Source organism: Suncus etruscus, chromosome 14 (assembly GCF_024139225.1).
Source record: "Suncus etruscus isolate mSunEtr1 chromosome 14, mSunEtr1.pri.cur, whole genome shotgun sequence".
Classification (NCBI taxonomy): Eukaryota; Metazoa; Chordata; class Mammalia; order Eulipotyphla; family Soricidae; genus Suncus; species Suncus etruscus.
In genome coordinates this window covers 93,298,942-93,321,653 of record NC_064861.1, presented here as the reverse complement: position 1 = coordinate 93,321,653, position 22,712 = coordinate 93,298,942, and the positions used below count along the sequence as shown (strand labels likewise).

Below are 22,712 nucleotides of genomic sequence, written 5' to 3'. Positions count from 1 at the left end.
CAGCTCCAAGAGAGGCCGCACCCCTGCTGCTGTTCTGAATAAAGCTATTTCTCTCCTCAGCTCTCTTCTCCTTCCTCCTTTTCTGCTCTGCGACTGCCTGGGAGGGTGGGATGGGGGGCAGCACAGACAAGGGGGGGACTGTTGAACCCAGCTGCTACTGGGTGCCTTCCTGAGCTTGCCTGGGTGTCCCATTCAGATGGACTCGCAGGCAAGGACGGTGCAGCAGGGGGGCTCCACACCCATCTGTGCTCCTGGGCTACTCCTGGCTTGGTGCTCCTGGCTGGTGTTCCCCCAGGGATGGGGGAACAGTTGCTGGGGGGGGGGGCTGGAACCTGGAACTGGCTTCAACCTGCTTGTAAAGCCTCTGCTCCCCGTCTCCCTCCTCTCCAGGAGGAGGCGACTCCCTGCAACCTACCCCAACCCCTCTATTTGGGGGCCCAGTATGCCTTTCTTAAGCGCTTGCTGTTTGTAGGGGATACAAGCCCTGCCATGGCGCATGCTCCCAACTATGTGGCTGTCCCCAGGTCTGGTGGCCTGCCGGTGTCCCTGCAGCCCCAATGTCTCAGAGTGGGGTGGGGTACACGTGATCAGCACCAGCTGTAGTGGGGGGCATGCCTGGCATTGGATGGGCCTAAGTGTGCCCCACACTGGGCAGCGGGCATCTTAGGGGCGCTGGGGACTCGACTGGCACCGGGCCCCCAGTTTCCCCATCCTCGGTCCCTTCCCCCTTCCTGCCTGTCCTTCCAGCCTTTCTCTGGGCTCATCCCAACCTGAGCCTTCCATCTTGGCTTCACTTGATCTCGTCTCTCCTGTCTCCCTCCTCTGCTTCGTGGGTGAGGCGCACCCAGGTGGCCCCCAAAAACTGCTCTCTGCTCCTGCGTGGGGACTCACCCAAGGGGCCTCCAAGGGGGCCACGAGATGCAGGGATGGAGCCCTGCTGAGCCCCAAGTGCTCACCCCTCTGTCTCCACCTTTCCGTCTCTCCTCTCTTCCATCTCTCCTCTCTGCTGTCTCTCTCTCCTGTCTGACTCTCCTCTCATTTCTCTGTCTCTCCTCTTTCCTGCGTTGTCTCCTATCTCTATCTCTCCCATCTCATTCTTTTTCCTCCTCTGTCTCTGTCTCTGTTCTCTCCTGTCTCACCTCTCTGCAGTCGCTATCTCTCCTGTCTCTCCTCTCTTGTCTCTTCTCTTCAATCTCTCTTCTGTCTCTCCCATCTGTCTCTTCTATCCCTCCTGTCTCTCCTTTGTTATGTTTCTTCTATCTCTGTTTCTCCTCTCTCCTCTCAGTCTGTCCTCTCCTATTTCTCTTCCTGCCTCTCCTCTGTCCTTTTCTCTATTGTCTCTGTCTCTTTCCTCTCTGTCGCTTCTCTTTCCTGTCTCGTTCTCTCTCTCTCCTCACATCTCTCCTCTTTCTTTGTCTTGTTTCTCCTCACCTCTTTGCGGTCTATCTTGCCTGGCTCTTTTCTATTCTGTCTCTCCTTTCCTATCTCTCCTCTGTCTCTCGCTCTCTGCTGTCTCTCTCTCCTGTCTGACTCTCTCATTTCTCTGTGACTCTCCTCTCATTTTTCTGTCTCTCCTCTTTCCTGCGTTGTCTCCTATCTCTATCTCTCCCATCTCATTCTTTTTCCTCCTCTGTCTCTGTCTCTGTTCTCTCCTGCCTCACCTCTCTGTAGTCGCTATCTCTCCTGTCTCTTCTCTTCAATCTCTCTTCTCTTCTGTCTCTCCCATCTGTTTCTTCTATCCCTCCAGTCTCTCCTTTGTTATGTTTCTTCTCTGTCTCTGTTTCTCCTCTCTCCTCTCAGTCTGTCCTCTCCTATTTCTCTTCCTGCCTCTCCTCTGTCCTTTTCTCTATTGTCTCTGTCTCTTTCCTCTCTGTCGCTTCTCTTTCCTGTCTCGTTCTCTCTCTCCTCACATCTCTCCTCTTTCTTTTTTTTTTTTTTTTTTTTTTTTTTTTGGTTTTTGGGCCACACCCGTTTGACGCTCAGGGGTTACTCCTGGCTATGTGCTCAGAAATCGCCCCTGGCTTGGGGGGACCATATGGGACGCCGGGGGATCGAACCGCGGTCCGTTCCTTGGCTAGCGCTTGTAAGGCAGACACCTTACCTCTAGCGCCACCTTCCCGGCCCCTCTCCTCTTTCTTTGTCTTGTTTTTTTTTTTTTTTTTTTTTTTTTTTTTTTTTTTTTTTGTGGTTTTTTTTTTTTTTTTTTTGGGTCACACCCGGCAGTGCTCAGGGGTTACTCCTGGCTCCATGCTCAGAAATTGCTCCTGGCAGGCACGGGGGACCATATGGGACGCTGGGATTCGAACCGATGACCTCTTGCATGAAAGGCAAACGCCTTACCTCCATGCTATCTCTCCAGCCCCTTTCTTTGTCTTGTTTCTCCTCACCTCTTTGCGGTCTCTATCTCGCCTGGCTCTTTTCTATTCTGTCTCTCCTTTCCTATCTCTCCTGTCTTTCCTCCTCTCTCTTTTTTGTCTCTCCTTTCTCCTGGCTCTCTCTCCTCTGTACTGTCTCTCCCTCCTTCCCCTGATCTCTATGCTTTATTGTCTCTGTTTGTCATCTCTTATTTCCCTTCTCGCTTGTCTGTTTCTCCTCTTTCCTGTCTCTCCTATCTCTGTCACTCCACTCTCCTGTCTCTCTTCTCTCCTGTCAAATCTCTAGTCTTTATCTCTCCCGTCTCTCTTTCCTCTCTTCTCTTCCATCTCTCTTCTCCTGTCTCTCCCATCTATTTCTCCTATCTCTCCTCTTTCCTTTTTTGTTTCTTCTCTCTCCTCCCCTCTTTCCTCTCTTCTGTCTCAGTCTGTCCTCTCCTATTTCTCTTTCTGTCTCTCTTCTGTCCTATCTCTCTTGTCTCCCAGTCTATCTCTTCTCTCCCTGTCTCTTTCCTTCCTCTCTTGTTTGTCTTTTTTTTTTTTTGGGGGGGGGGCTACACCGGCTTTGCTCAGGGGTTACTCCTGGCTGTCTGCTCAGAAATAATTCCTAGCAGGCACGGGGGACTATATGGGACACCGGGATTCGAACCAACCACCTAAGGTCCTGGATCGGCTGCTTGCAAGGCAAACGCCGCTGTGCTATCTCTCCGGGCCCTCTTGTTTGTCTTTCTTCTCTCCTGTCTCACCTCTCTGCAGTCTCTATCTCTCTATTGTATCTCCTTTCCTGTCTCTTATCTCTCATTTCTCTCCTCTTCTATCTCTCCTCATTTTTGTCTCTCCTATCTCTGTCACTCTGCTGTCCTGTCTTTCATCTCATCTCTTTTCTCCAATCTGTCTCTCCTCTATAGTCTCTATCTCTCCTGTCTATCTCGTTTTTGTCTCTCCTGTCTTCCTTCCTCTCTCCTTTCTCTCTCTCCTATCTACTGGCTCACTCTCCTCTGTTTGTCTCTCCTCTCACCTTATCTGTTTCTCCTGTCTCTGTCTCTCCTCTCTCCAGTCTCTATCCTTTCTTGTCTCTCTCTCATCTCACTTCTCTTTTCCTTCAGTCTCTGTCTCTCCTCTCCTGTCTCACCTCTGCAGCCTCTCTCTCTCTCTCTCTCTCTCTCTCTCTCTCTCTCCCTCCCTCCCTCCCTCCCTCTCCCTCCTGTCTCTCCTCCCTGTCTCTGTCTCTCTCCTGTCTCCTCTCTCTTCCATTTCTCCTCTCCGATATTTCCTCTCTGGTCTCTCTTCTCTTCCACATCTCCTGTCTCTACAGTCTATCTGTCCTCTCCTATCTCTATCTCTCTCTCTTCTCTCCTGTTTCACCTCTCTGCAGTCTATCTCTCCTGTCTTCCATCTCTCTATGCTCCTGTCTCTCTCGTCTATCTCTTCTCTATCTCCTTTTTTAATCCCTCTTCTCTACTGTCTTGTTCTTCTCTCTCCTCCTCTATCTCTCCTTTATTTCTCCTATCTCTCTCCTATTTCTCTCTTCCCTCCTGTTTCTGTCTCTGTCCTTTCCTGTCTGTCTCTCCAGCTTCTGCCCTTTCTCTCATTTCTTTTGTCTGTCCCCTTGTCTCTTTCTCTCCTTTTTATCTCTTTTCTCTCCTTTTTTTTATCTCCTTTTTATCTCTCTTCTCTCGTCTCATTCTTCTCTCGCCTATCTTTGTCTCTCCTATCTCTGTCACTCTCTCCTGTCTCAGTCTGTCTCTCCTATTTCTCTTCCTGTTTCTCCAGCCTGTCTCTCCTCTGTCCTCTCTCTCCTATCCTATCACTTCTCTCCCTCTCTCTCTTTCCTCTTTGTCTCATCTTTTTTACTTCTCCTAACTCATTCTTCTCTCTCCTCTCCTATCTCTCCTGTCTGTCTCTTCTCTCCTGCCCTCCCTTCTCCTGTCTCACCTCTCTGCAGTCTCTCTCTCCTCTGTCTCTTATTTCTCTCCTTTCCTGTCTCTCCTGTCTCTGTACTGTCTCTTTCTCTCCTTTCTTCTCTCCTCTTTACTGTCTCTCCTATCTGTCACTTCGCTCTCCTGTCAAATCTCTGTAGCCTTTATCTCTCGTCTATCTCTCTCCTCCCTCATCTCTTCCATCTCTCCTCTCCTGTCTCTCCCATCTGTTTCTCCTATCTCTTTTCTTTCCTTTTTTATGGTTCTCTCTTCTCTCTTCCTCCCCTATCTCTCCTCTCTCCTGTCTCAGTCTGTCCTCTCCTATTTCTCTTTCTCTCTTCTGTCCTTTCTCTCTTGTCTCTCCAGCCTGTCTCTTCTCTCTTGTCTCACCTCTCTGCAGTCTCTATCTCTCTTTTCTATTGTATCTCCTTTCCTGTCTCTTATATGTCATTTCTCTCCTCTCTGTCGGTCTCTCCTCTTTACTTTCTCTCATCTCTGTCACTCATCTCGTCTCTTTTCTCCAGTCTGTCTCTCCTCTGCAGTCTCTATCTCTCCTGTCTTCCCTCCTCTCTCCTTTCTCTCTCTCCTTTCTACTGGCTCACTCCTCTCCGTTTTTGTTTTGTTTTGTTTTGTTTTGTTTTTGTTTTTTGTTTTTTGTTTTTTGGCCACACCCGGCGTTGCTCAGGGGTTACTCCTGGCTGTCTGCTCAGAAATAACTCCTAGCAGACACTGGGGACCATGTGGGACACCGGGATTCGAACCAACCACCTTTGGTCCTGAATCAGCTGCTTGCAAGGCAAACACCGCTGTGCTATCTCTCTGGGCCCTCCTCTCCATTTCTGTCTCTCCTCTCACTTTATCTCTGTCTTTCCTGTCTGTCTCTCCTCTCTCCAGTCTCTATCCTTTCTTGTCTCTGTCTCTCATCTCATTTCTCTTTTCTCCAGTCTCTGTCTCTCCTCTCCTGTCTCACCTCTCTGCAGTCTATCTCTCCTCTCTTCCATCTCTCTACTCTCCTGTCTCTGAGTCTAGTCTATTTCTCCTCTCCTCTCTCCTGTCTTTCCTTTTATCTGGCTCTTCTCTCCTGTCTTGTTCTTCTCTCTCCTTTCTTCTCCTTTGTTTCTTCTATCTCGTCTTTTCTCTCCTCTCTGTCCTCTTGTCTTTCTCTCCTTTTTCTCTCCTCTCCTGTCTCATTCTTCTCTCCCTATCTCTCTTCTGTCTCTGTCTCTCCTATCTCTGTCACTCCTGTTTCAGTCTGTCTCTCCTAATTCTCTTTCTGTCTCTCCAGCCTGTCTCTCCTCTGTCCTTTCTCTCTCTTCTCCTATCTCTTCTCCCCCTCTTTCCTCTGTCTCTTTTTTTATCTCTCCTGTTTCATTCTCTCTCCTCTCCTATCTCTCCTGTCTGTCTCTCTTCTCTCCTGCCCTCACTTCTCCTGTCTCACCTCTCTGCAGTCTTTCTCTTGTTTCTGTCTCTTATTTTTCTCCTCTCCTCCTGTCTCTCCTCTATACTGTCTCTCCTTTCTTCTCTTTGCTGTCTCTGTCACTCGCTCTCCTCTCTTCTCTCCTGTCAAATCTCTGTAGTCTTTATCTCTCCTGTCTATGTCTCTCCTCCCTCATCTCTTCCATTTCTCCTCTCCTGTCTCTCCCATCTCTGTTTCTCCTATCTCTCATCTTTCCTTTTTTTTTTTTTTTTTTGTTTTTGGGCCACATCCGGCGATGCTCAGGGGTTCCTCCTGGCTGTCTGCTCAGAAATAGCTCCTGGCAGGCACGGGGGACCATATGAGACACCAGGATTCGAACCAACCACCTTTGGTCCTGGATTGGCTGCTTGCAAGGCAAACGCCGCTGTGCTATCTCTCCGGGCCCTCATCTTTCCTTTTTTATGGTTCTTCTTTCTTCTACCCCTCTCTCCTGTCTCAGTCTGTCCTTTCCTATTTCTCTTTCTGTCTCTCTTCCATCCTGTCTCTCTTGTCTCTCCAGCCTGTCTCTTCTCTCTTGTCTCACCTCTCTGCAGTCTCTATCTCTCTTTTCTATTGTATCTCCTTTCCTGTCTCTTATCTCTCATTTCTCTCCTCTCCTGTCTGTCTCTCTTCACTTTCTCTCCTATCTCTGTCACTCTGCTGTCCTGTCTCTCATCTAATCTCTTTTCTCCAGTCTGTCTCTCCTCTGCAGTCTCTATCTCTACAGTCTCTTTTTTGTCTCTCTCTCCTGTCTTCCCGCCTCTCTTTCTCTCTCTTCTTTCTACTGGTCACTCCCCTCTCCATTTCTGTCTCTCCTCTCACCTTATCTCTGTTTCTACTGTCTCTGTCTCTCCTCTCTCCAGTCTCTATCCTTTCTTGTCTCTGACTCTCATCTCATTTCTCTTTTCTCCAGTCTCTCTCCTCTCCTGTCTCACCTCTACAACCTCTCTCTCTCTCTATCCCTCTCTCTCTCTCTCTCTCTCTCTCTCTCTCTCTCCCCTCCTCCTGTCTCTCTCCTGTCTCCTCTCTCTCCATTGCTCCTCTCCAATATTTCCTCTCTGGTCTCTCTTCCATTTCTTCTCCTGTCTCTCCAGTCTATTTCTCCTCTCTTATCTCTGTTTCTCTTCCATCTCTCTACTCTCCTGTCTCTCTAGTCTATTTCTCCTCTCCTCTCTCTCCTTTCCTTTTTTTATATGTCTCTTCTCTCCTGTCTTGTTCTTCTCTCTCCTCTCTTATCTCTCCTTTGTTTCTTCTGTCTTTCCCCTATTTCTCTCTTCCCTCCTGTTTCTCCGGTCTCTGTCCTTTCTTGTCTGTCTCTCCAGCTTCTCTGTCCTTTCTCTTCTGTCTGTCCTCTTGTCTTTCTCTCCTTTTTATCTCTTCTCTCTTGTCTCATTCTTCTCTCTCTTTCCCTATCTCTCCTGTCTCTGTCTCTCCTATCTCTGTCACTCTCTCCTGTCTCAGTCTGTCTCTCCTATTTCTCTTCCTGTCTCTCCTGCCCTTTCTCTCTCCTCTCCTATCTCTTCTCTCCCCTCGCTTTCCTCTCCTTTTTTTGTCTCTCCTGTCTCATTCTTCTCTCTCCTCTCCTATCTGTCCTGTCTCTCTTCTCTCCTGCCCTCCCTTCTCCTGTCTCACCTCTCTGTAGTCTCTCTCTCCTGTCTATCTCTTATTTCTCTCCTCTCCTGTCTGTCTCTCCTCTGTACTGTCTCTCTTTCTTCTCTCCTCTTTCCTGTCTCTCCTGTCACTCCACTCTCCTGTCTCTCATCTTGTCTCTTTGCTCTAGTCTGTTATCTCCTATGTCTCATGTCTCCTGTCTCTTCTCTCTGCAGTCTCTATCTCTCCTGTCTATCTTTTCCTTTTTATCACTCTTCTCCTGTCTCGTTCTTCTCTCTCTCTCATTTTCTCTCTCTCCTCTCTCCTGATTTTTTTTGTCTCTCCTCTCTCTGGTCTCTATCCTTTCTGGTCTGTCTCTCACCTCTTATTTCTCTTCTCTTCAGTCTCTCTTTCCTTTCTCTCTCTTCTCTGCTATCTCTCCTGTCTCTGTCTCTCCTATCTCTGTCACTCTCTCCTGTCTCAGTCTGTCTCTCCTATTTCTCTTCCTGTCTCTCCTGCCCTTTCTCTCTCCTCTCCTATCTCTTCTCTCCCCTCGCTTTCCTCTCCTTTTTTTGTCTCTCCTGTCTCATTCTTCTCTCTCCTCTCCTATCTGTCCTGTCTCTCTTCTCTCCTGCCCTCCCTTCTCCTGTCTCACCTCTCTGTAGTCTCTCTCTCCTGTCTATCTCTTATTTCTCTCCTCTCCTGTCTGTCTCTCCTCTGTACTGTCTCTCTTTCTTCTCTCCTCTTTCCTGTCTCTCCTGTCACTCCACTCTCCTGTCTCTCATCTTGTCTCTTTGCTCTAGTCTGTTATCTCCTATGTCTCATGTCTCCTGTCTCTTCTCTCTGCAGTCTCTATCTCTCCTGTCTATCTTTTCCTTTTTATCACTCTTCTCCTGTCTCGTTCTTCTCTCTCTCTCATTTTCTCTCTCTCCTCTCTCCTGATTTTTTTTGTCTCTCCTCTCTCTGGTCTCTATCCTTTCTGGTCTGTCTCTCACCTCTTATTTCTCTTCTCTTCAGTCTCTCTTTCCTTTCTCTCTCTTCTCTGCTATCTCCCCTGTCTCTCCTTTCTATGTTTCTTCACATTCCTGTCTCATTCTTCTCTCTACTCCCCTCTCATCTGTCTCTGTCTCTTCTATCTCTCTCTCCTGTCTCTCCTGTCTCAGTCTGTCCTCTCCTATTTCTCTTCCTGTCTCTCTTCCTCTCTCCTCTCTCCTGTCTCTCCAGCCTGTCTCTCCTGCCCTTTCTCTCTCCTGTCTCTCTTTCTCCATCTGTCTCTTTCCTGTCTCTCTCTTCTCTCTCCTTTCTTCTCTCATGTCTTGTTCTTTTCTCCTCTCCAATCTCTTGTGTCTCTCTTCTCTCCTGTCTCACCTCTCTGCAGTCTCTTCTCTCCTGTCTCTCTTCTCTTCCATCTCTCCTGTCTCTCCTGTCCTTTCTCTCCCCTGTCTCTCCTCTCTTCTGTCTGTCTCGCCTTTATGTCTCTTCTCTCTCCTGTCTTGTTGTTCTGTCTCTTCTATCTCTTGTCTGTCTGTCTCTCTTCTCTCCTGTCTCACCTCTCTTCATCTCTCCTCTCTCTCTAGTGTATCTGTCTCTCCTTTTTTGTCTTCTCTCCTGTCCCATTCTTCTCTCCCCCTATCTCTACTGCTTGTCTCTCCTCTCCTATCTGTCACTCTCTCCTCTCCCAGTCTATCCTATTTCTCTTCCTGTCTCTGTCCTCTCCTGTCTCTTCCTATCTCTCCTCTATTTTCTCTCTCCAGCCCTTTCTCCTGTCTCTTTCTCTGTCTTTCCTTTCTCTCCTCTTTCCTCTCTCCTTTATTTTCTTTTCTTGTTCTTTTCGCCTCTATCTTGTGTCTGTCTCTCTTCTCTGCTTTCTCACCTCTCTGCAGTCTCTATCTCTCCTGTCTCTCCTCTTCCATCTCTCCTGTCTCTACAGCCTCTATCTCTCCTTTGTCCTTTCTCCTGTCTCTCCTTTTTTGTCTTCTCTCCTGTCCCATTCTTCTCTTCCCCTATCTCTACTGCTTGTCTCTCCTCCTATCTGTCACTCTCTCCTGTCCCAGTCTATCCTATTTCTCTTCCTGTCTCTGTCTTCTCCTGTCTCTTCCTATCTCACCTCTATTTTGTCTCTCCAGCCCTTTCTGTCTCTTTCTGTCTTTCCTTTCTCTCCTCTTTCCTCTCTCCTTTATTTTCTCTCCTGTCTTGTTCTTTTCGCCTCTATCTTGTGTCTGTCTCTCTTCTCTCCTTTCTCACCTCTCTGCAGTCTCTATCTATCCTGTCTCTCCTCTTCCATCTCTCCTGTCTCTACAGCCTCTGTCTCTCTTGTCCTTTCTCCTGTCTCTCCTCTCTTTTGCCTGTCCTTTATCCTGTCTCCTTCTGTCTCTTCTCCTATCTCTTGTCTGTCTCTCTTCTCTCCTGTCTCTCCTCTCCTCTCTCTCCTGTCTGCTCTCCTTTCTCCTTCCCCTATCTCTACTGTTTGTTTCTCCTCTCCTGTCTCTCCTATCTCTGATACTCTCTCCCGTCTGTCTCTTCCTCTCTCCTCTATCCTGTCTCTCCGGCCCTTTCTCCTGTCTGTCTCTTTCTCCATGTCTCTTTCCTATCTCTCCTCTCTTCTGTCTGCCTCTCCTTTATTCTCTCTCCTATCTTGTTCTCTCCAAGCTCTTGCATCTCTCCTCTCTCCTGTCTCTACAGCCTGTCTCTCCTGTCCTTTCTCTCTCTCCTGTCTGTCTCTCCTTCCTCCTGTCTCATCCTTTTCTCTCTTCCCCTATCCTACTGTTTCTGTCCCTCCTCTCCTGTCTCCGTTTCAGTCTGTCCTCTCCTATTTCTCTTCCCGTCTCTCCTCTGTCCTCTCTCTTTTCTTTTATTCTACTCCCATCTCTTCTTTCTTTATCCTGTTCCTCCCTCTCCAGCCTCACCTCTTTGCTATCTCTCCTGTCTCTCCTTTCCTGTCTCTGTCTCTCATCTCATTTCTCTTTTCTATTTCTCCTCTTACCCGTCTGTCTCTCCTGTCTCTCTCCTCTGTACTTTTTCTTCTCTCCTATCTGTCACTCTGCTCTCCTCTCATCTCTTTACTTCAATCTGTCCTCTCCTATCTCTCATGTTCCTGTCTCTCCTATTTGCAGTCTCTATCTCTGTCTCTATTCTCTTCCATCTGTCCTTTCTAATCTCTCCTTTATCTCTGTCTCTCCTCTCCTGTCTGTCTTTTCAGCTGTACTTTCTCTTCTCTCCTGTTCTCTTGTCTGTCCTCATTCCTGTCTCTCCTATCTCTGTCACTCCACTCTCCTGTCTCTCATCTCATCTCTTTGTTCCAATCTGTCCTTGCCTATCTCTCATGTCTCCTGTCTCTCCTCTGCAGTCTCTCTCTTGTCTCCTTTCTCCTTTCCTTTCTCTCCTGTCTTCCCTCCTCTCGTTTCTTTTTTTTTTTTTTTTTTTTGGGTCACACCCGGCAGCTCTCAGGGGTTATTCCTGGCTCCAGGCTCAGAAATTGTTCCTGGCAGGCACGGGGGACCATATGGGACGCTGGGATTCGAACCGATGACCTCCTGCATGAAAGGCAAACGCCTTACCTCCATGCTATCTCTCCGGCCCTCCTCTCTTGTTTCTATCTCTTTCTCCTGGCTCTCTCCCTTCCCGTCTGTCTCTCCTCTCACCTTATCTCTGTCTCTCTTCTCTCCTGTTTCTTTCCTATCTTTGTCTCTCCTCTATAAGGTCTCTCTCCCCTCGTCTGTTTCTCATCTCTTATTTCTCTTCTCTCCAGTCTGTCTCTCCTGTCTCACTTCTCTGCAGTCTCTATCTCTCTCCTTTTTTTGTCTCTCTTCTCTTCCATTTTTTTTGTTTGTTTTTGTTTTTGTTTTTGGGTCACACCCGGTGGTGCTCAGGGCTGTCTGCTCAGAAATAGCTCCTGGCAGGCACGGGGACCATATGGGACACCAGGATTCGAACCAACCACTTTAGGTCCTGGATCGGCTGCTTGCAAGGCAAACACCACTGTGCTATCTCTCTGGGCCCTCTTCTCTTCCATTTCTCCTCTCCTGTCTCTCCTATCCTATCTCTTCTCTCTCTCCTCTCTCTCTCTCTCTCTCTCTCTCTCTCTCTCTCTCTCTCTCTCTCTGTTTTTGGGTCACACCCGGCAGGGCTCAGGGGTTACTCCTGGCTCTACGCTCAGAAATTGCTCCTGGCAGTCTCAGGGGACCATATGGGATGCCAGGATTCAAACCACTGTCCTGCATGCAAGGCAAATACCCTACCTTCATGCTATCTCTCTGGCCCATCTCTTGTCTCTTTATGTCTCTTCTCTCATCTTGTTCTTCTCTCCTCCCCATCTCTGTCTCTCCTCTCTCCTGTCATTCTTTCCTGTCTCTCTTCTCTCCTGTCTGTCTCTCCTTTCTCTCCTCTAATCTGTCTCTCCAGCCTCTATCTCTCCTGTCCTTTTTCTCTTCTCTCTCCTCTGTCACTCTCTGTCTCAGTCTCTCCTCTCCATTTCTTTGTCTCTTCCATCCTGTCTGTCTCTCCTGTCTGTCCTCTCCTATCTCTCCTCTATCCTGTCTCTCCAGACTCTCTCTCCTGTCTTCTTTCCTGTCTCTTCTCCTTTCTTTCCTATATCTCCTCTCATTTGTCTCTCCTATCTCTCCTTTTTTCTTATCTCTTCTCTTCCTCTATTTCTCGTCTTCTCTCCTGCTTCTCTTCCTGTCTTTCCTCCGTCCTTTCCTCTCCCTGTCTTTCATATCTCCTCCGTCTCTCCTCACTTGTCTCTTCTCTCCCTTATCTCTTTTCTCTCCTGCCCTCTATATCTCAACTCCCTAGTCTCTTTTCTCTTCTCTCCTGTCTCTCCTATCTCTGTCACTCCACTCTCCTGTCTTTCATCTCGTCTTTCTTCCAATCTGTCCTTGCCTTTCATGTCTCCTCTGCAGTCTCTACCCCTCCTGTCTATATCTTTTTTGTCTCTCTCCTCTCTTCCCTCCTGTCTCTCCCTTCTACTGGCTGTTTCTCTCCTCTCACCTTATCTCTTTCCTGTCTCTCCTCTGCCTGGTCTCTCTCCTCTCTCCTGTCTCTGGTCTCTCTCTCTCTCTCTCTCTCTCCTGTCTCTGGTCTCTCTCTCTCCTGTCTCTGGTCTCTCTCTCCTGTCTCTGGTCTCTCCCTCTCTCCTGTCTCTGGTCTCTCTCTCTCTCTCCTGTCTCTGGTCTCTCTCTCTCTCTCTCCTGCCTCTGGTCTCTCTCTCTCTCTCTCTCTCCTGCCTCTGGTCTCTCTCTCTCCTGTCTCTGGTCTCTCTCTCTTCTCTCTCTCTCCTGTCTCTGGTCTCTCTGTCTCTGTCTCTCTCTCTCCTGTCTCTGTTCATCTGTCCTTCTCTCACTTCCCCCTGTCCCACAGGCTCTCCTCTGGCTCTCTCGGTCCTGTCCTCCCCGAACCTTCCTCCTCCTTCTTCAAGGGTGCTGAACTGGGCCCCTCTGTGCCCACATCCCTCCTCTCCCTGCTTCTGGGTGTCTTCCCTGGGCTACACCCTTTCGGCCATCCCTGTCCCCCACTCAGTTCGGGGGTGTCCCCAGATCCCCTTCGGGCACCTGGCAGCATCACAGGGCCCCGACTCCCCCTCCCATCCCTCCTCCATCCCCTCCAGTCCATCAGTCCTGCTCCCCTCCGAGCTCGCCCTGGTCCAGTCCGGTCCGGCAGCAGGCCCCTCCCTGACCCTTTTTGTCTCCCTCGGTCTACCCCACCGACACGTCCCGACTCGGACCCCGGACCTGCTGGAGCCCTGGGGCCACCAAAGTGACCAGAGCCGAGGAGGCCACGCAGCAGGTAGGGACGAGGCTGGGACCACGGGCTTTCCTGGGACCCGGGATGCTGTGGCTGCGTGGAACCATGGCAGCTCGGCTTCTCCCCGCAGCGCAGGACGAGCGAGAAGCAGGCGCCGGACCCGGGACCGAACCCGACTGAACCAGGACCGCGGGAGCCTCTGGAGCAGCTTCGCCCCGACCCGACCCGACCCAAAGGACCCTCCACGAGGCCCGACGACACCGCCCCAGCTGCAGAGACCGGAACTGCGCCTGGCTGGACTGGAGACCTGAGGCGGGAGGGACCCTGGGGGGTGCCCTGGGAGTGGACCTGCGCCCCATAAACCAGTCTGTCTGCACTCGCCTGTCTGCCCGTCTCTGTCCGCCAAGGCCCCCAGACGACTCTAGGGCTCTCCCAGACCGTCCCAGAGAGGGGGGTGCGCGGGAGCGGGCTGAGGGGACACGGTCCCAAATCTGGGCGCCTCACCGGACAGGGGTGCCTCTGCTCAGGGTGAGGGCCGGGACAGGGGGCCTTGCTGGGGGCTGAGCTGACCCCGGAGTGGAGTGCTGGGGTGCTGATGGGCAGGGTGGGGAGACCAGGCCTGTGTCCCCAAATCCCCACAGTCCGTGGGACACCCACACTCCCTTGTGCGCAGGAAACTGGGGTCCTGTGCGGCTCAACAAGGCCTCCAATGGGGGCCCAAAGGAGCCTCAGGAGCAGGAGACAAAGACGCCCCACCCTGGATGACGAATATGGCGACACTCTCACTGCTCCCACAAAAACCTGCTTCCAGGAAGAAAGTCAGGGTTCACGGGGTGGCCGAAATGGAGCTTGTTCCCCACCCCAGGGAGTGTCTCTCTGTCTCTGTCTCTGTCTCTCTCACACACACACACACACACACACACACATACGTAAATACACACACAAGAGGGGCTGGCGTTTCTAACTCTGGGGGTGGTGTCCGTCCACCTGACCAGCAGAAGGAATTCAAAAGCGAGACGTGTGTGTGCAGTAGAACCAGAGCCACAGCATAGCCAGGAGGACGAGGAGGTCAAGTTCCTTGCACACAGCCCACCGGGGTTCAAATCCCGGCATCCCAGAAAGTCCCCCAGGACTGCCAGGAGCGATTACTGAGCGCAGAGCTGGGAGGAACCCCTCAGTACCACCGGCTGTGACCAAAACCAAAAAATAAAAATTTAATCAAATAAGTGTTGACAATGTGGAATCCAAGTGATCTCAGGAGACCCCTGAGCTGGGAAAGGGGGGCTCAGTGGCTGAGGGGCACAGGAAAAGGGGTTCACCTCAGTGGGATGGGGGGAGGTGCTCCCTGCATCTCCCTGGACACCAGGGGTGCTCTTGGCCAGGGGTGACCTTCAGGACAGAGAGCAGAATCCACTCAGGGAGACAAGGGGGTGACAACAAGGGTTCCCTGGCTGTGGCAGGAAGTGGGGGCCAGGGGGGCACAGAGCATGGGCTCTTCCCAGCCCCCACTTCCGATGACGGACAGAGTGAGGCCATGCTGCCACTCTGGGGGTTCAATTGACTTCATTGCCCGTCTGCTGGACCTTCCACCACACTCGGGAACCAGGCTTCTTCCACCACCCCAGAGTCGTCTCCCGACAGTTCGACTTCCTTTATTTTGGTTTGGGGCCACGTCTGGTGGTGCTGGGGGGGGGGGGCAGGAAAGCCTACAGTGACAGGGACGGAGGTGGGAACCCCAGACAGGGCCCCAGCTCTAGCTGCGTTAGCTTCAGGCCCAAGTCTGCTCTGACCCAGAACGTCTCCTTCCAACCTGCAAGTATCTGGGCCAAGGGATCCTGGTAGGTTAGAACCCCCCAAGTCTGCTCAGAGACAGCACGAGGGTAGGGGTGTTAGGGAGCTGAGAGGACAGACAACCTGGGGAGAAGCAGGTAAACAGGCAGGTGGGGCAGGCACAGAGGGAAGGTGGCTGGGGGCAGCAGGGGGCAGCCACGTACCGGCCGCCACCCAAGACTCAGGGCTTGATGTGAGGAGAGTCTGGGCCGTACCCCCGGGCAGGGGGACCTGAGCTGTCACCGGCCGCTGCCCCCGCCCTGGCCCCCGCCCTGCCCGCCGCCCTGGCCCCCCGCGTCGGGCGCTCCGGACATCATGAGGAACAGGACGACGGGAATGATGTACATCCACTGCGCGGGAGAGAGAGGGGAGCACTGTGAGTGGAGCTGCGCCCGGCGGCGGGGGGACAAAGGGGGGACAGGGGCAGGGCCGGGCCCCCTAATTCACTACAGGCGGGTGGGCAGCTCCTCACTCAGGCCTCCTGCGGCGCGGGCGCGGGCCCCGGGGCGGCAGGACGCAGCGCGGTGAGCAACACGGCCCCCCCCAGGACGAGGTGCCACTGAGGAGGGAGGGCGCAGTCAGGGCCTCAGTTTACCTGCACGGCTGCGGGGTTGGGAGCTCCCCAAGGCTGTCCCCGCCCTGGGCCCGGCCCCCCTAAACCCCCCAGCCCCCCGCGGGGCATCCGGCCCAGCCCCCGTAGGCAGACACTCACATATTTTGCGAAGAAGGATTTTTGCTCCTGGGGGTTCTTGGCCTTCTGCGCCTGCTCCATCTCCAGACGCTCGATGAAGGCGGCCGTCTCGGGGCTGCGGGGGCAGGCAGGGGGTGAGGGCTGGGCACCCCGACGTCCGAGGCAGCGGGGAGGTAGGGGGCTCCCACACTGAGCCTTCACCCAGAGCCCCCACCCTCACCAAGGGGACCCCAGTCCTGGCAGTCCTGGCCTCACCCCGGCGCAGGCAGCGGCGGCTGCAGCAGCACCGACGTGTTGAAGACCTCCAGGTCTACGTCCTCCGCCTCACGGCCACGGCAGCCCCCAGGCACGGTGACCACGGACACCCCCACCAGGCCGCCCGCCACGTCCACGTGCAGAGTCAGCTGGTCCGACAGGTGCGACTCCACCAGCGAGCACTGGAAAGGGAGTGCAGGGTGAGCGCGGCTATTTCCAATCCGACAATCCCTCCAAGGGTGAGGCAGGGTCAAGGGGGGCCTGCGGGACAAAGAGGGGTACCAACTCACCGCGGGAACGAAGGAAGACACGTAGCTGCCCGCACCAGCGTCTTCAGGGGTGCCCGGGCGCCGGGGGACTCGGACGCGATAGAGGCCATTCACGGCTGCCACATCCTGGGGTCCACAGGGGTGGTGTGAGGACCCGGGTCCCCTGCACCCCTAGGAAGAGGAGCTCGGCCTGGGGGCAAGTCCTGGGGGGCCACCTCCTCCCCATTAGAGGCACTCAGGAGAGATTGGGGGGCCCAGGAATGCAAAAGGCTAGTCCAGTTGGTGTCTCCCTGACCTCTGCGAGGGTGCCCAGGAATGGCCCAGGAATTTGCTCTGCAGAGCAAAGCAAGGGAGCAGTGCTTGGGGTGGCCCACTGGGAAGGCAGTTCTCTCGGCCCTGCTCACAATAGCTCAGCACCCTAGAACACATCCCGGAGTGTGTGTGGGGGTACAGGCCGGGTCTACCCAACCCACAAACCCTCGAACCACAGCCCTCACCCGCAGCCGGCTCCGTTCTTCCTCACTGAGCTGCCGCTGTGACAGGGACAGGGACCCGTCCTGCTGGTTCCAGAGCAGCGAGCCCCGCTTCCGGAAGTTCGCGTTGTCATCTGGGGGTGTGGGGACACTGGGACTCAGCCAGGGCCGCAAAGACCCCCATGCTGCCACCCACTGAAACCCACAGCGCCTGTGCCCCACCTCTGCCCTGCTAGGTACCCCTTGGACAGTCACAGGAATGTGACTGTGACAGGAATGACAGAAATGCCCCAGTTTCCCTCAAGGCACAACACAAGGAGTTGCCTGAAGGTGGCCATAGAGCTGGGACCACCTCGCCAGGGATCTGGTCTCAGAGCGGGCTGGGGGCAGTGGAAACAACCCCAACATCTGGGCGCCCGTTTTCAAGAAGTCTTGGCTCCGTCACTCACGTGCGGGACCCCTGTGCTGCGGTTCCCTCTTGGGGCATACACTGACCTCAGCTCTGAAACTCTGGCTGGCCCACCAGGGTCTTGCGGAGCTGGGCCTTACAGGTAGGGGACCCCAGAAGAGTTCTAGCCATTATGCCCCCGCACCCCCCAGCATAAACACAGACCCGTAAACATGGCTGCTGAGTGGGGTCCGGCATGGCCAGACCCGACTCACCGATCTCAAAAGAGTGCTCCAACAGCAGGCCCACCGTGCCACAGCTCTCGCCTTCTCGAGCCTCAGCACCTGCCTGCAGGAGGGACAGACGCTCTGTGACTGCCAACAGCACCCCACATCAGCAAGCAAGAGGCACGGACAGCAGGACATAACCTCGGAATGCCAAGGCCATGCTCCAGCTCTGACTCTGGGGCCTGGGAGAGCCCAAAGGGTGGGAGTGCACCAGGCGCAGTATCTGGCACTGCTGGGAGCATCTTTCAAAGCCAGGGGGGTGGGGAGGAGTCAAAAAGAAAAATTAGGGAGCCGGAGCAGTGGCACAAGTGGTGGGGTGTCTGCCTTATACACGCTAACCTAGGACAAACCGTGGTTCAATCCCCCAGCATCCCATGTGGTCCCCCAAGCCAGGAGCAATTTTTTTTGTTTGTTTTTTGGGCCACACCCAGTAACGCTCAGGGGTTACTCCTGGCTATGCGCTCAAAAGTCACTCCTGGCTTGGGGGACCATATGGAACGCTGGGGGATAGAACCGCGGTCAGTCCTAGGCTAGCGCTGGCAAGGCAGACACCTTACCTCTAGCGCCACTGCACTGGCCCCTAGGAGCAATTTCTGAGCGCAGAGCCAGGAGTAACCCCTGAACAGCACCGGGTGTACCCCCCCCAAAAAAAAAAAGAAAAGAAAAGAAAAATTAGGGAAAAGGGATTCTTGGGGCTAGAGAGCTAGCACAGCAGTAGGGCGTTTGCCTTGCATACAGCCAACCCAGGACAGACCAAGTTTGATTCCTGGCATCCCATATGGTCCCCAGAGCCTGCCAGGAGCAATTTCTGAGTGCAGTGCTAGGAATAAGGCTTGAGTGATGCTGGGTGTGGCCCAAAAGCCAAAAAAGAAAAAAACGAAAGGAGCCCGAGTGATAGCACAGTAGTAGGGCGTTTGCCTTGCACATGGCTGCCCAGGACAGACCTGGGTTCAATTCCTGGCATCCTATATGGTTCCCCGAGCCAGGAGTGATTTCTGAGCGCATAGCCAGGAGTAACACCCAGAGCACCGCTGGGTGTGCCCCCCCCCAAAAAAAAAAAACGAAAAAGAAAAATAAGTCTTGCCTTAATTTCCCAGATTTCCCTTGAACTGCCCACTCATAAAAATTCATAATCTGGAAGATCCTGTAGGGAACTAGGCAGGCAAGACCTGTTTCGGTCTGCTCCTCCGGGAGCTGTTCCAGGCACTGTAGCAAGTCCACGCTGCCTGGCTCCTCTGGGGGAGTTGGTTCAAAAGAACGTGGCTTGTCCTTTCCTGCCCTTCATCTCTCTGGGCACAGATTCCTGGCTTCCACTCCCTTCAGGTCAGTTTTTGGTATTCTGGTTGCTCCGGCTGTGCACAGGGATCATTCTTGACAGAGCTCACGGGACCACAGGTGGAGTCTGGGACTGAACTCAAGTTGCCTACATGTGACACAAGCGCCCGACCAGCTGGTCCAGTCACTCTAGCGCATCCATGGTAGGTTTTGGGGCTGATTTTATTTGGTCACACTTGCAAAAGCTAACACCCTCCCACACAGCTGTCCACCAGTTGGGCCTCACTCTAAGTATATTTTGTTCTATTAAAAACCAAGGGGAGGGGTCAGAGAGATAGCATGGAGGTAGGACATTTGCCTTGCATGCAGAAGGATGGTGGTTCAAATCCCAGCATCCCGTAAGGTCCCCCGAGCCTGCCAGGAGCGATTTCTGAGTGTAGAGCCAGGAGGAACCCCTGAGCCAGATGTGTGACCCAAAAACCAAAAACAAACAAACAAACAAATAAATAAATAAATAAAATAAGGGGGGGAAGAGGGGCAGAGTGATAGCACAGCGGTATGACGTTTACCTCGCGCTCAGACAATCCCGGGGATGGGCCCGAGTTCCATCCCAGGCATCTCACATAGCCCCCATATAGTTCCCCCAAGTCTGCCAGGAGAGATTTCTGAGCGCAGAGCCAGGAGTAAGCCCTGAGCGCTGCCCGGTGTGGCCCCAACCCTTCCCCTCCAAAAAAGACAGCTCCCCTATCTGCTCCCTCTGAGAGTGCGGAGCCAGAAGTAACCCCTGAGCACCAACGGGCGTGGCCCCCAAAACCAAAAGCCCAAAGAAACTACGGGCACTTCCCAACGCATGCATATTCAAAACCAGGGCGGGGAAATGTCCCACCACGACCACCTCCCGGCACCTGATTGGTCACATTTCCTACGTAGCCACGCCCCCTCATGCATATTCATGAGGAGCTCGCGGCCCATCCGGGTCCCTGGGAGCCGCTTCCCACGGCGATCTCCCAGGCGACCTGCCCGGCAACGCTCCCCACAGCCCTTTCCCCTGGAGCCCGGCTCCGCCCTTCAGCGACCCGCCACTCCCGCCGCCGGGAGTTACTCACGCCCCGCGCAGCGACCCCGGACCGGCAGCCGCTGCCCCGAGCCCGGCTGGGCGCCGCCGCCGCCACCAGCAGCAGCAGGAGCAGCCGAGTGGCCTCGGCGCCGGCCGCCGCCATGTTGGCGCCTCCCTCCGGTGCCGCGGGGCACGCTGGGAAGCGCGCCGCTGCTCAGGCGCATGCGCGGACTTTGGCGCACGCGTACGAGCGACTCGCGGACTTTTGGCGCATGCGCACGGGCGTCCGCTCGCCCCGCCCCTCGATGGGCAGGGCACCACGGCTGGTGACATCAACGTTAGAATGTTCTGTCCGGTGACGTCACACTCTGTTATGCCATCACGGCCTCCCGCAGGCTTTTTTTACTAGCGGCTCCTCTCTACGCTCCCCTAAGATCGGGACATGGCAAAGAAGGGCTATGACTCCAAGCCTGCCCTCCATGGAGCAGGTGAGCCCCGAACCCCAACTTTAGGGTGTTCCTGGGGAAGGGAGTGGGCGCCGGCCCGGACCCCTCCAGCGCCCCCCCTATTTGCAGCCATTGCCGAGGGCCGCCCGGGACGGCTGCAGCGTCACCTGAGCGGCGAGTACGAGGAGCTGCGAGACTTCCCCATCTTCGAGAGCAACTTTGTGCAAGTGCGGAAACCCCTCAGGTGGGGGGGACCCCGAGCCCCCCGGAAGACGCCCGCCCTCCTGGGCTTCCCGGCCACCTGCCCCAGCACAATGGCACAAGCTTCTCTGCATCCCCTGGGCTCCGCTCCGCCCCCAGGCTCCACCCCCATCTGGCACTAGGCCTCAGCCCCCCCATTGAGTGAGACCCCTCTATTAATCCCCTCCTAATCTGTGACCCCCCTGCCCCCAGGTGACCCGACACGGAGAAGTCGCCAACAAGGTGACCATGGGGGTGGCCGCCTCCAGCCCGGCCCTGGAGCTCCCGGACCTGCTGCTGCTGGCGGGCCCCACCAAGGAGAAGAGATGCCTGCAGCTGTTCGGGTGACCGTTCCCGCCCCCCAGCTTCCACTTTCAGTCCAGAGCCCCCCCAGACCGGACAGTCTTCCAGGGGAGCCAGCATCCAGAATCCTGCATGGACATAGGGGCAACTCTTAGCCACTGTCTGCAGGAGGCACACATGAGCCGTCTTTCTGTTTTGGGGGGTTGGTTCCCAATATCCAAGGAGCGGGAGGCGTTTGCCTTGCACAAGCTGACCTAGGTTCTAGGTTCGATGCCTGGCATCCCCTAGGCTCCCCGCACCTCCCAGGATTGATTCCCCAAGTATAGAGCCAGGAGTAATCCCTGAGCGCTGAGCACTGCCGGGTTCTCGAAAACAACTAAACTGAGAAGTAGGAAGCCCAAGGGACCCGCTATTGGGGGGGGGGGGAATTCAGGCTCCTCCCAGTTCTGGGGCTCTCTGAAACTGCAACCTGACTTCTTGCGGGGTGGGGAGGCTCCTCTCAGTGCTCAGGAGAGCATATGGTGTGGTGTTGGGAATGGAACCCGGGATCCCCACAAAGATTGCACTCCAGCACATCTTCCCAGCACACACAGCCCCACTTTTATTTGGGGGGCCACACCCACTATGTTCAAGGATCACTCTTTACTGGTGCTTGGGAGACCCCTGTACTATCTCTGGCCCAGGATTTATTTCTCATTTAGGCTACACCCAGCAGTGCTCAGGTCTTACTCCTGGCTCTGCGCCCAGTATTTACTCCGAGCAGACTCGGGGGATCGGGTCCAACCCCTGTCTGCCTGTGCAAGGCAAACAAACGCACTCCCTGCTGTGCTCTCGCTCCGAACCCACTTACTGATGCTTATAATTTTGGGTTTCAGTGCTCAGGGGCTACTCTGGACAGGGGCTTGAACGCCTGTCAGGGGTCAGTGCCAGGCAAATAAAATACCTTATCCACCACACCCTTGATCCCCAACATTAAGGGAGTTCCTGGAGCAGCAGAGTGTAGTTCAAGCAGAACAGTAAGCTGCCCAGGACACAGTGTCCGGGGAATGGTTCAGGGGTAACCCGAGGAGAAAGCTGGGCTGGACGAAACTGCACAGCGAGAGGGGTGCAGGCTCAAATGATCGGAAGGTTGGAGCCAGACCCCGGCCCTGGGTCACCCCTCCAGCCCGAGGACTCCTCCCAGCGAGATGGGGACCAAGGGGGAGGTGACCCCATCAGCAGCCGAGCCCTCTCCACCCCCCAGACTCGTCCCCCTGAAGTTTGTGCAACTTTTTGTCCACGATGAGAGCCAATATCAGCTCAAGGTCAAGTTCCACACGGGCCGCCTCTTCTACCTGCAGCTTCGGGCCGCCCCCGAGACCCGGGAGCGCGAGTTCGGCCAGTGGGTGCGGCTCTTGTACCGCCTGCACTTCCACTTGGCCGACGAGGGCGCGGTGCCCTTCACGCAGGCCATTGCGGCTGACGCGTGGGAGGACGAGGAAGACAACGACGGCAAGGAGAACCTGGTGCAGAGCGAGGTCAGGGGTCCGGGCTGGATCCCTGTCTGAGGGAGGAGGCAGTGGGGTCCCTGGGTCTGAGGGAGGAGAGGTGGGTGCTGGGCCCCTAAGTTTGAGGGGGGCGGGAAGATGCATCTGAGTCTGATGGGGAACAAGGCATGGATCTCTGGGTCTGAGGAAGGAGGCTTTGGATCTGAGGGTGGAGGGGTGAGTCCAGTTGGGCTCAGCTCCCAGTTCTAACAGGTATGTGGGAGGAAGGGGGAGCCCGCCTTGGGGTTCTGAGCATCCTTCTCTCCTGAAGCTGGACACCGTGGAAGCAAAACTGAACCCACCGCTGTCGGAGCTCTGGGGGCTCTGAGGTCTGGCCCCGCAAGCAGATGGATTATTGAAGCTAATAAAGTCGCACCCCTTGGGACGCAGCACCTGCTCCGCCCTGGCCACCAGGCAATAGGGGGTGTGGGTGGCAGGGTATTGTCGCTTCTGGTCACGTCGGGAGTGGTTCTGGGCCACTGTCTCCCACACCACCGACGGTCGATGGTGCCCCCCCCAAAACCCCACAGGACGAAAAACAGACACGAGAAACTGAGCATGTTCTCAGGGGCGCAGGAGGCCACAGGACGGGG

General features: G+C 54.3%; 2 protein-coding genes across 4 annotated transcripts; one reads left to right on the top strand and one right to left on the bottom strand.

Annotated features, from left to right (window-relative positions):
- Nucleotides 1-14,767: 14,767 nt before the first annotated feature.
- EMC10 (ER membrane protein complex subunit 10) lies at nt 14,768-19,778 on the bottom strand. 3 transcript variants are annotated; one of them, XM_049787076.1, is made up of 8 exons: nt 19,654-19,778; nt 17,261-17,333; nt 16,622-16,731; nt 16,146-16,250; nt 15,856-16,037; nt 15,622-15,715; nt 15,382-15,468; nt 15,194-15,259 (listed from the first exon to the last, which is right to left on the bottom strand). In XM_049787076.1, exons 1-7 carry the CDS (start codon nt 19,765-19,767, stop codon nt 15,382-15,384), a joined length of 765 nt encoding a protein of 254 aa, XP_049643033.1. In that variant the 5' UTR covers nt 19,768-19,778; the 3' UTR covers nt 15,194-15,259. The 3 variants fall into 3 exon arrangements, with proteins under 3 accessions (XP_049643031.1, XP_049643033.1, XP_049643032.1); XM_049787074.1 differs by lacking the exon at nt 15,382-15,468 and having other exon boundaries at nt 14,768-15,259; XM_049787075.1 differs by lacking the exon at nt 15,194-15,259 and having other exon boundaries at nt 15,269-15,468.
- Nucleotides 19,779-20,046: 268 nt separating this feature from the next.
- Nucleotides 20,047-22,511, top strand: GARIN5A (golgi associated RAB2 interactor 5A). The gene is made up of 5 exons (XM_049787574.1): nt 20,047-20,092; nt 20,180-20,277; nt 20,504-20,634; nt 21,837-22,110; nt 22,391-22,511. The coding sequence occupies exons 1-5, from the start codon at nt 20,047-20,049 to the stop codon at nt 22,445-22,447; spliced, it is 606 nt and encodes a 201-aa protein (XP_049643531.1). The 3' UTR covers nt 22,448-22,511.
- The last annotated feature ends 201 nt before the right edge of the window (nt 22,512-22,712 follow it).

Coding starts and splice junctions, on each gene's coding strand:
- EMC10 (XM_049787074.1), bottom strand. CDS start 19,767: ATGGCGGCGGCCGGCGCCGAGGCCACTCGGCTGCTCCTGCTGCTGCTG. Junction 16,732..17,260: donor GGAGCACTCTTTTGAGATCG/GTGAGTCGGGTC, acceptor CCACACCCCCAG/ATGACAACGCGAACTTCCGG. Junction 15,260..15,621: donor AATCCTTCTTCGCAAAATAT/GTGAGTGTCTGC, acceptor TCTCCCGCGCAG/TGGATGTACATCATTCCCGT.
- GARIN5A (XM_049787574.1), top strand. CDS start 20,047: ATGGCAAAGAAGGGCTATGACTCCAAGCCTGCCCTCCATGGAGCAG. Junction 20,635..21,836: donor AGATGCCTGCAGCTGTTCGG/GTGACCGTTCCC, acceptor TCCACCCCCCAG/ACTCGTCCCCCTGAAGTTTG. Junction 22,111..22,390: donor AGAACCTGGTGCAGAGCGAG/GTCAGGGGTCCG, acceptor TCTCTCCTGAAG/CTGGACACCGTGGAAGCAAA.